Below are 11625 nucleotides of genomic sequence, written 5' to 3' on the forward strand. Positions count from 1 at the left end.
AATGCCTTGAACATGAACACACGCATGGAATGCGCCAAAAAAGAAATCCGGGCGATGTTCGAGGACATCAATGTTAAGAAAGCACCACAGCAGTCGAAGTAAACAAACACGACGGCACGGGCGTTTCTGCTGTCTTGAGAGTGCCGCCACGAGATCGCTGCACGAGTAGGTGGATCTTCCCTTCTAGTGCGTGCTGCACTCTTAGAAAAAAGGGTATGGATAGTCCTCCCTTAGGGGAGGAACGGTCTTGTAACCTATGTTCCTTTAGAAAGGGAGAAACGTTCGTCCCTGAAGCAAGGGAGCAAAGTTCCTCCGTCGCTTGCATCTCAATATGGCGGCCCGAATCGAGCAAATCGAGGCCAATAAGGCTTGACGAGGACGGTACGTCTCTTGTACGGGACGAGAGCAGCAGCAAATAAAAGCGTAACACGAGCTTTCCGCAAACCGTGTTTATTTCCGAAGCCAGATTCCCCCCACAGGTACAGAAACTTGCGTTTCGAAAGCAGTTACTCAGTCTTCTCGTCGACAGCACTGCGATTGTTACGTTTCTTCGTTAAGAGGATTAAATTTAGCGAGTTCGTTAAGAAGGAAGGGTTTATGTACAATATTTACATGTTCGTTCCAGTTGCTGCCGGAGTCACCATCGATTTCTCCGTTCTCGTCGTCCTCGTCGTCTATATATCTCTTGTTACATCTTCTTCTTCTTTTGCACTAATTATTCAACAAACTCCCCCGAAAATGAGCACAAGCTCATTCTTACAGTTCCAGGGGATATAATAACTGTATCGGCTGGCAAAGTTCACGACCACTGGGTGTAATTATTCTGCAAGACCGCACCTTGCCGTCCCTTCCTGGGAATGTCTCGTAGACTCTGCAGAGTTTCCACATGTGTCGCGGTAGTCTATTGTCCTTGAGAAGGACCAGGTCACCGGTTTGTATACAGCTTGAATTGCTGGGTTTAGCGATGTGGGCTGACCTCACTTCTAGCAAATATTCTGATCTCCATCTTCTCCAAAATTGATTCATAACTGTGTTTCGATATTTCCAACCTCGCGCCAAGTTTTCGGGACTTGCTTGATCTTCTTCTGGCATTTGATGGGAGGGAAGGCTGGTCAATTTGTGTCCCACCAGAAAGTGTGCTGGAGTGAGAGCCTCTCGTTCTTTTGCATCGGTGGAAATGAAAGTCACCGGACGGGAGTTGACTACGGCTTCTACCTCCGTGAGGACAGTTGTCAGTTCTTCGAAATTCAGACTACTGCGGCCTAGAACCTTACGCAGCGAAACCTTGACTGACCTCACTAGTCTCTCCCAAAACCCACCCCACCAGGCAGCTCTCGCTACGATCGTTTTCCATCTAATTCTATGGTTTGCAAAGTACGTTTGCACTTCCTCCCCTTCTATCGATTCAAACAATCTCTGGATGTCTTTGGCTGCTCTTTTGAACGTTGAGGCATTGTCGGAATAAATCGTTTTCGGGATACCTCTGCGTGCCACGAATCGTGTGAATGCCAATAAAAATGCTGTTGTCGTTAGGTCGCTCACCAGTTCGAGGTGCACAGCACGTGTCACGGCACAGGTAAACAGGACGATGTAAACCTTGTAGCTTCCGCAGTCACGTCGACAGATAAGCGGCCCAGCAAAATCCACCCCTGTTTTTTCAAACGGTTCGCACCTTAATACTCGGTCTGCCGGTAGTGGAGCTACAGGCTCGGAGGCTGGTGCACAAGTTTGCCTTTGGCAAGTTATACAGCGACGTATGACCTTTCTTACGGCTTGCCTTCCCCTTAGAACCCAATAGGTTTCACGTATTTGCGTCAACGTGTCTTGAACTCCGGCGTGCAGTAGTCGACGATGTTCTTCAGCGATGAGAAGGAAGGTGAATCGGTGGTCTGCAGGTAAAATAATTGGATGTTTCACTTCTTCTTCGTTGTCGCTAAATTGCAATCGGCCACCAACTCTTACGATCCCATCACAGTCTATATTTGGGTTAAGCATCTTGATTTTTGAAGTCTTCTGAACTTGTCGTTGGTCTCGCAAGAGTTTGATTTCCATTGAAAAGGTCTCATTCTGTGTTGTTTTTAATCCAGACTTTTTCAGCTTCTATAATTTCCTCGCTCGTTAGGAGACCACTTCGTTGGCCTTGTTGTTTTACGTTGTTTATAAACCGTTTTATCCACGCCGTCACCCGAATAAACTTGATAAATGAACTGTAGTTTTCCAAGCTCACCAGTTGATTATCTTGAGGTACTGTGAGTTGTATAATAGTCTCTTTCTTTTCTTCCGCGAGGTATTCATTGCCTTCTGGTTTGCCCTGAGTTTGACTCGGCCATGATGTTTCGGAGCGATGCAACCAGATTGGTCCATTCCACCATGTCTTGCTCTGTACTAGAGACTTTGGCATAAGTCCCCGTGTTATGAGGTCTGCTGGATTTTCTGTACTAGGGCAATGCCTCCAGTTCCTTGGTTCCGTCAGAGCTTGGATTTCCGTGACTCGATTTGCTACGAATAGCTTCCACCGGGTTGTTGAACCACGAATCCAATACAGGACAATCGTAGAGTCCGTCCACAGATATACTGGAAGTCCTTCTAGCTTCAACTTGCTCGTGAGGAACTGCGTCAGTCGAGCGCCTATTAATGCCCCCATGAGCTCTAGTCGCGGAAGTGTCAACCGTTTGAGGGGTGCCACTCTCGATTTTGCCATTATTAGAGCCACCCTCTTCCCATTTTGTTCTTTCGATGTCAGGTATGCTACAGCTCCATATGCTCTTGTACTTGCGTCACAGAAGACATGTAACGCCTTTTCTGTTTCGTCCTTGGAGAAGTCGAGAGCAATGAGTCTTGGGACCGCGATGTTTTTTAGTGCAGTGAGGTCTTTACACCATGCGTCCCACTCTTCGTAAAGGTCAGCAGGTAATGTCTCATCCCAATCAACTCCTCGCTCCCATAGATGCTGAAATAAAATTTTTACAGTGATTATTGCAGGAGCCAGTAGTCCCATTGGATCGAAAATGCGAGATGACGCTTGCAACACAAAGCGTTTGCTGTCCTCTCTTGAGCACAGAAAGTTGATGAGAGAAGTGAGATCGACTTTGATCATGTCTGTCCGTGTTTCCCAACCAACACCTAAAACTTTCGTTGGACCAACCAGTTCGATTAGTTCCTCTTGGGCGGAACTTTCTTTCGTCAATTCCTCTAATATTATTGGACTATTTGACTTCCACTTCCGAAGCTTCATTCCTGCCCTCTTCATTATCTCCCTTGCTTCTCTGCAGAGGACTTCTGCTTCTTTCAAATTTTCCGCGCCCGTTATTAGGTCATCAACATACAGGTTGTCCTTTAAATTCTTCGTGGTTTGAGGAAATTCTTCTTCCATTAGGTCTAAATGGTGTCTCACCGTGGCCGCCAGGAGAAACGGACTTGATGTTGCTCCAAAGGGAACTCTGGTCATTCTCCACGTTACTACTTGTGGTAGTTGATGTCCTTGTTTGGGTGTACTGTCATACCACAAGAAACGTAATGCGTCTCTGTCTTGCTCCGCCAAGGTGACTTGCAAAAATGCCTTCTCGATGTCAGCTGTTACTGCGATGTTGTGTGTACGAAACGCGATCAGTAAATCGATCAAGTCAGGGTTTAAGTTTGTTCCGCTGGACAAGACGTCGTTCAGAGAAAGTTCCCCAGCGGTGCTAGAAGACGCGTCAAAGAGAACCCGTAACTTTGTTGTTTGTCGGTCTTGTCGCACAACTGCTTGATGTGGCATGTAATATACGGGATTGCCGGCTTCCTTTGTATTTACGACCTTTTCTGCGAAGCCATTTACAAAGTATTCCCGAATGGTGGTGTCGTAGTCCATCATAAACGCTCTGTTTTTCATGAGGCGTGCGGTTAACGACCTAAGTCTTCTTTTTGCATTCTCCTTGTTGTCGTTCAGCTCTTCAACTTGATCATTCCATGGCAGAGAAACTTCATAACGTCCTTCTTTATATTTTACTTTGCTCTCAAATTCTTCGAACAGTAGATTTCCTTTGGTCGGCGACTCTTTTGCAGTTATCCCAATGTGTTCCAGTTCCCAGAATGACCGCAGCTGTGCAGATATGTCAGTAATGTCAGCTGTAGTCACTTTCAATACTCCTGTAATCGATGAGTATATAGCAGTAGACGAAGTTGAAGGCACGGGACCTTGTAGAGTCCAGCCAAAGATAGTGTCGACGGCCATCAGCCCTTTTTCCAAGCGCTTTACACTTCCACTTACTACTTCCCAGTAATAGTCAGCTCCGATTAGAAGGCTGATGCCTTTCTCACATTCGTTGTTGCTGAAAGCGCTATCCGCAATGAGCATGTCTTCAGGTATGCTCAGCGCTACCTCTGGTGGTGCGGCAATGATGTCGGCACAAATCTGTGGGACCTCTAAAGCTTCAATGCGTACGTCTTTTCTGCTGTATTGATTGCGCAGCCATAGTTCAACTCTTCGACATGTTCTTGGAGCAGTTGCTGAGCCTTCTCCAAAGGTAAATATGTTCAAGTCTTCCTCTCCGAGAACCTTCAGGTGAAGTTTCTCCGTGATGTCCTTTCTAACAAAAGTGCGTTGACTTCCACCGTCAATCAGGAGCCGAACGAACGCACGGTCTCTTTCTCCTTCGGCCCACGCTTTTGCTGTTTGTAGAAGCACTTGGCAAGGCCCTCTGTTTTCCTTATCAATTGCCTTTAGAGAGGACTGGAGCACATTTCCGGTAGGGACTGCATCGTTACTTCTTATTAAGGGCTTGTTCAGAGTTTGCTTTTCCAATGCATTGTAATTCGGGTCGCACATCGTTGTTGCATGTCTTCTGGAACAATTATCGCACTTTAGCCACCTTGCGCTTTTGCAATTCTTCGCACAATGGTTAGGTTTAGTGCATCGAAAGCAACGATTGTTCCCTTTCAGGACTTCTTTTTTTTCGGTCCAGGGGCATGTGCACCGAACAGTTGGCAGTTATATGGTCAGCTGATCCGCAGAACAGGCACTGGTTTTCGTTGGTGTTCGTTCCTGTCGCGAACATAGCTGTCGAAGGTGGATATCGTTTAGGTCGTTCGTTCCTCCCAGTTGAAGAACTGGCCATACTGGAAGTTGGTTGGACTCTTTGGTTTCCATGCTGAGTCCGCTCTCGACTTTCGATTTCGCTTTTCAAGAAGTTCAAAAACTGTTTTAGGTCGTTGACTTCGTTTGTCGCTTCCGGTGTTGTTTTTCGATGATATTCTAGTTCGAGGTCTGATGGCACAGCCTTTCGCAGGACTGTTAGTAGGAGTGTCCCGTAGGTGTTTGAAGAGACACCAAGCGCCTCAAGGCTTCGGACTCCTGTCTCAACTTCGTCATACAACAACCTGAGCTTCTCCACGTTGTGAGAGTTACTGACTGTTCTCACTGCTAGTAACCGTGACATGTGTTCTTCTACGATGAGCTCTTTTTTCCCGAATCTTGTTTTCAGGAGGTCCAGTGCAACGGTGTAGTTTTCACCTGTCAGTTGTAACCCTTCAATTGCTGTAGCAGCTTTAGCTGTAAGGTAACTTTTCAGGTATTTAAACTTGTCAATTTCGGACAGAGAGACGTTTTGGTTGATTGTAGCGTCAAACTGGTCCCAGAAACCTTGCCATGACCGTATGTCACCCGTAAATTTTGCAATTTCCAGCTTTGGAAGTTTGACCGTTGCGTGTTCTTGACTGATAGGCCGTGGTGGTCTTGAACTTGCGCCTGGCATTGAGGTGTCCAATGTCATGGTAGTCATTCGTTCATGCTCTTTTAGTTTCCGTAGGACTTTTGTTTTCGTTGAGCTAATTCTTTCGGAGTAGCCTTCTGCGTTTACCATCTCCTGTTCCAGCGTGTCATCGATGATGGCTCTCTCAATCTGATCGTCGATTTCTTTTAACGCAGATTCTTTGAGTATCAAGATGTTAAGTCTTTCTTCCAGCTCCCCGATGGGCGTTGGTTCCATGCCTAGAAGAGTGACGATTTCGGAAATGATCCTGGTGGTCGCCGATCGAATCACGGTTCTTCTTCTTTTAAGTTGTTCGATGGCGGCTGGCGTCAGTTGATCCATTTTCGTTAAGGTAAGTCCACTCGGGTGATCGTTGGGTTTTACAATGGATGTTCCAAGTCTTTTTTTGCCTTTCCTTGACTCAGCTACTCCCGGGTTTCGGCACCAAATTTATGTTACGTTTCTTCGTTAAGAGGATTAAATGTAGCGAGTTCGTTAAGAAGGAAGGGTTTATGTACAATATTTACATGTTCGTTCCAGTTGCTGCCGGAGTCACCATCGATTCCTCCGTTCTCGTCGTCCTCGTCGTCTATATATCTCTTGTTACATCTTCTTCTTCTTTTGCACTAATTATTCAACAGCGATGTTAAATGGAGACAGCCGATACCCAGTTACTTCGCGCACTTTGCGTCTTACCTTTGGTGTTCCTCGAGTCACAATTCCTTCGTCAACCGCATATCACGGAGAGGGGCAAACTCAATCCGCGAAACCAAAAGCCGCTCTCGAAAGAACTAACCCGAAGCCGCTGTTTATCGCGTGGCGTGAAAGGTTAAATCGTTAGCCACCAGATGGCGGGGTCAAGCAGAGTAATAAGCACGGGGCCTTTCTACCTCCGGTAACAAAAACGAACTTTTAGAACGATTACAGGCTACCACTGAAGCTCTCACAGATCTACAGCCCGATTTATCGATAGATGCCCAGCAGGGTATTCATTCTGAAGAGCGACTGGACATCATCGTGGCGGAGAATGAAGAAGAAGTGTATACCGAAGCCAACATAATTTCCCTGAAAGCGATTACTTCTGATACCGAAGAATACGTTGACTGCGCTGAGGAGCTCTCAAGGGCAGGGACCACGTCTGGTGTCCAGGAGTACCAGGATCAACATCACCTAACCACACGATTGTCGTCTGATGCACTGACCCAAGCTACGCCAGAACGCCAGATCACAGGAAAAGGTTGGCCAGCCACAACCTGCCCGGTCGCTGGTCAGAAGGCCAAGGCACCTGGGAACATCAACCAGGACAGTGCGACTTTCATTGAGATAGTTGGAGATGAGAGCAACCAGGAAGTAATTGATTGCTGCTCGACATTACCAGACACCCCGCCCAATGAGGCAGAGCATGTGAGCATAGATGAGATAAGGACTGCCGACTGTAACTGCACTTTGCGAACCTCACTAGACTCTACGCAGCAGAGATCTCAACAGGAGAGAATTGAAAACCTTGAAATCCAAGTGAGACAGATTACTGAGCGATTATACCAAGTGGACACAGACAGGAAAAATATGGCTCAAATGGCACTGCTGTTTGAAAGATCCGAGAAGAAATGGCGAGAGACGGTGGAAGGTCGAGAGGCACTGGTGGGTTTGATTGCCCGCTGTGAAGGGCTAGAAACAAGGCTCAACAGACTCTTGGCTGTTCAGCTAAACAACCTGCGTGTGACGTCACCAGAGAACTCCCAAGACAACCAGGAGGGGTGTACCATCAAGACACGCGAAGAGAGTACACTTGAAGACGCAGGGAATGGGCGAGACACAACGTCCACTTCCAAAGACATTCCAACCTGGTCCAAGAATCGCTCCCAAACTACGTCCAAGTTACCAGAAACCACAGAGATAGAGGGGAGTCATCAAATGGAGATACACAAGGACAATGAACCCACAAACGTGCGTCAAAACATAAGAAATAACAAACAGGAGATAAAACAGCTGTCGCAGAGCAAGTATGCCCAGCAAACGACGCAGTGTCCGAAACATCTAGCCTGTGGTAGCTTAAACACCACACAAGCCCCCAAAGGAGGCATAACCGCGACAAACCGAGAAGTAGATGCTACCATTCAAGACCAACACACAAGCGCGACGAACTCGGGAGAACGCAACGGTAAAGGCAATTCTGGAGCCGAAATTCGGCCCCCACACGGAGTCACGCGAGAGGTTATCTTCGCTGGAGATAGCAATGTCGCACGCATTGCGCCAACGTTACACGATGAGGTCCGTGATCCCAAGAGGCTAGAGATTTTACTCAATAGGAAAGGTACGGTCGATGTTATCCATCAACTCATCGACACATATGAGGAACAGGCACGAACGGTTCCCCGCATGTACATATTACATATAGGCGTCAATGACATCCTCCAAGGCGAAAATCCCGATTCAATCGTAAATCGCCTACAGACGAGGTGGTCAAAACGAAAGTCGGCATTAGCCATCTGCTCCGTCCCAGAGATTGACAGCAGAGGAAAGGGGCTACAGGCCGCCACCATGCTGCTTAATGCCAAACTTAAGCGACTGTGCAAGGTTATCAGAGCGAAGTTCATTGACCTCTCTCATGGCATGACAGAAAGAGCGATGGAAAAAGATGGACTACACTACCAGAAAGAAAGAGTGAAAGTCGTGTCTGAGATTGTGGGGGCGGTAGCGAGTCGTTTTTTAGGCAACCGAAACAAAAGATATCAAAACAGGGGACGCACAGATGGCCCCCAAGGTACAGTACAGATGGTAAGGGGCGAGGAAAACCAAGCGGACTACAAAAAGACACGTACACTTCGTGTTGTTCAAGCACACAGTGTCCCCTACCATCCCCCCACACAAGATCTATACTATGCTGCAGAAGAAATAGACCCGCATCGACAGACCCACTACCTGAGCGACCCAGTGTTTCCCAACAACTATCGGAGAGTCCAAGTCCCAACTGCCGACCTCAATCACGAGCTTTATGGGTCCCCCATCGCCATGGAACCAATCGGCAACACACAGATACACGCGGTGGGGCGTCAAGAATATGGCCCGGGTATGGCAGTGTCATCTACAATGCCCCTTCCACAGGGAATGCCTGTGAGACTTGTGGCTCCATTGCACCCACCACTCCTGCCGCGCCCACGTTATTTTTACAATACGACGCCACAAAGAAACAGACAGCATCATATGGAGCTCGAGCGGGGATGGGTGCACTAAAGGTGCTCCAGGCAGACAGCGCCGCTGCACGTTCCTTCAACAATAACCGGCGCAAGTGTGGAGGTAGAAGAAGAAAACGAAAGTGCCGACGGCAGGCAACGGTCACAGCGGGGTTCTTAAATCTACAAGGAGCGCGTAGAGAGCAGAAGTGGCAAGAACTCTTCCAAGAAATGGAGGCTGCAAATATGTTACTGTTCGGAGTGGCGGAAACTCATATGAGAGATTTTGAGGAACCCCCTGCACACCCCGATTGGCGCTGGGCAGGATGCAATCGTGTAGAAGGAGAGCGACGTGGAGGCGGAGTGGGGGCCTTTTGGCGCAGTGGGTCAGACTGGAAAAGAGAGCTCCAGGGGTGCAAGGAACATTTGTGGTTAACTGGGGAACTTTTAGGTTTGCCTGTGGCAGTGTGTATTCTGTACCTCTCGGTGGGAAGCGCGCGTCGTGAGGAGAACCGTCTATCTATGGAGTGTATAGCTAACGACGCACGAACAATGGCAACCGGAAAAAATCTGCTAATCATGGGAGACTTTAATGGACATATACACGAGTTGGATGGACGGGAGGACGACAACGGGCGCATGCTACGGAAAATAGCGGAAGAGCTAGACTTAGAAGTAATCAACCTACGCTCCAATTGTGAAGGGCAATATACATGGAATGCACGCGACAGCAAATCTTGCATTGACTATGCCCTGATCTCACATCATTTGGGGCGATACCTGTTACGCGTCCAAATTGATGAAGCGGGGGAGAATAGCCTAGGCAGTGATCACAATAGAATTACTCTTCAGCTGTCTAAAGGAGTGTGGAATAAAGAGAGAAACAAGCGGCATGACACAAGTCGGCCGTATCTTTCCCACGCAGCTGCGGCTAATGTAGTTGAAATGTTTGAGAAAAGCGACCAGAGGAAGAACGTATCAGGGTACGTGGAATACGTAGATACACTAAAACAACTGATAAGACAGCATTCAACAAAGAGTCATGGTGGCCGGAGGCGACGGAAGCGATGGTGGGATGGAGAGGTCCAAGCTGCAATCCAACTGCGAAAAGAGGTGAATCGGCAGCACCGTTTCGCACTCCACACGGGGTCCAGCCACGAGATCGCAGAAAAGTGGAAAATGTACCAGGAACAAAAAAACGCCACCAAACAACTGGTACAACAGAAGCTGGCTGCTGCAGACCTAGACAAAATTAGGGAAATACGGTCAAGTGGGAAAGATGCGCCCAGGAAGTTTTGGAAATACCTGGGAACCCTGGACGGCAGGGATCAAACTCCAGTCATCATAGACGAGCGCACAGGATTGGAGGTGAACGCGCTTGACCAGTGTCTCACAGAGCATTTGATGGAAGTGTTCGCACCACAGGAAACGGCGCTGGTCCAAACAATCACTATAGAGAACAGCACGGAATGTACTCTCGCAAGTTCCGACGAGAAGATTGGCCTAGTGTCAATTGTACGTGCTCTGGCCCACGTCAAAAGCAGCACGGCTCCAGGCTTAGACGAGATACCAGCATGCGTCCTCAAAACACTACAAAAGGATTCGAGAGAACACCTGGCTGAGATCTTCACGGACATTCTCATCGGAAGACAGCCTGTACCTAGAGACTGGAGGCGAGGTAGGGTTGTGCTTGTGCCGAAGAAAGGAGGAGATCGGCGCTACCTTCGGAACTACAGGCCCCTTACAGTCACCAGCATTGTGTACAGGGTCTTCGCAAGCATCCTGAAAGAGCGCATGACAACATGGGCGGAGAAAGAGGGTATTCTCACCGAGCTCCAAGGAGGGTTTCGTCGTGGCCGGCGACTGGAGGACAACGTGTACACCCTTACACAGTGCATTGAAGTGGCTCGAAAAGAGGAGAGAAGACTAATATGCACCTTCTTAGACGTCGCAAAGGCTTATGACAGCGTTCCACACGACAAGCTACTATCAAGACTGGAACAGCTTGAAATGCCGACTCAGTGGACCGAGCTTATTAATCGCTTATACACAGGCAATACGGTGACAACCCAAGTGGGAGAGGTCAGATCAGAAGAAATCGTCGTAACACGTGGATTACGCCAAGGATGCCCACTCTCGCCGCTTCTCTACATGTTGTATGTCGCGCGACTAGAGGAGCGGTTGATAAAATCAGGACTGGGCTTCTCGCTACTGCACGTTGAAAATGGAGAGGCCGTGAACTGGGTGCTACCGGGTCTGACCTTCGCGGACGACATTGTGCTGACGGCGGGCTGTGCAACGGCGATGCAGCAACTTCTCGACATATGTGCTGATGAGGCTGCCATGCTTGGTCTCAAGTACAACACATCCAAGTCCGCCGTGATACAATTCGCGGGCACTGAGAAAGAAGAGCTCGATAGCCTCAGATTGGGGCTTGACGTATTACCGGTACTGAATAAGTATAAGTACCTAGGCGTTGAGTTGTCCAACGAGGCAGACTATCTGAAAGAGCATTACGTCCACCTCCGTCAATCCGCCACACGGGGAGCTAACATCCTCCGTAAGCGCAGCCTATGGAGCTGTAACAGATTCATAGTGAGCCGCGAAATGTGGAAGGCGGTGGTGGTGCCTGGTTTGACGTTCGCCAACGCAGTGGTGTGTGTACCAGGTGACACAAGAACCGCTTTGGAGCGCAGACAACGAGAAGTGGGACGCCAAGCGCT

The 11625-nt window shown here is 48.4% G+C and overlaps 2 protein-coding genes across 2 annotated transcripts; both read right to left on the minus strand.

The window, feature by feature from the left end:
* Positions 1 to 723: 723 nt before the first annotated feature.
* On the minus strand, positions 724 to 2364 carry LOC115320040. Its single transcript, XM_029980131.4, has 2 exons — positions 2228 to 2364; positions 724 to 1330 (listed from the first exon to the last, which is right to left on the minus strand). The coding sequence occupies exons 1-2, from the start codon at positions 2362 to 2364 to the stop codon at positions 757 to 759; spliced, it is 711 nt and encodes a 236-aa protein (XP_029835991.4). The 3' UTR covers positions 724 to 756.
* A 2522-nt stretch (positions 2365 to 4886) lies between these two features.
* LOC120838345 lies at positions 4887 to 5750 on the minus strand. Its single transcript, XM_040208212.1, has one exon. It carries the CDS (start codon positions 5748 to 5750, stop codon positions 4887 to 4889), a length of 864 nt encoding a protein of 287 aa, XP_040064146.1.
* Positions 5751 to 11625: the final 5875 nt, after the last annotated feature.

Source organism: Ixodes scapularis, unplaced genomic scaffold (genome assembly GCF_016920785.2).
Source record: "Ixodes scapularis isolate PalLabHiFi unplaced genomic scaffold, ASM1692078v2 PGA_scaffold1__304_contigs__length_218370807, whole genome shotgun sequence".
Taxonomy (NCBI): Eukaryota; Metazoa; Arthropoda; class Arachnida; order Ixodida; family Ixodidae; genus Ixodes; species Ixodes scapularis.

Coding starts and splice junctions, on each gene's coding strand:
- LOC115320040 (XM_029980131.4), bottom strand. CDS start 2,364: ATGGACCAATCTGGTTGCATCGCTCCGAAACATCATGGCCGAGTCAAA. Junction 1,331..2,227: donor TACCTCAAGATAATCAACTG/GTGAGCTTGGAA, acceptor CGTAGCGAGAGC/TGCCTGGTGGGGTGGGTTTT.
- LOC120838345 (XM_040208212.1), bottom strand. CDS start 5,750: ATGACATTGGACACCTCAATGCCAGGCGCAAGTTCAAGACCACCACGG.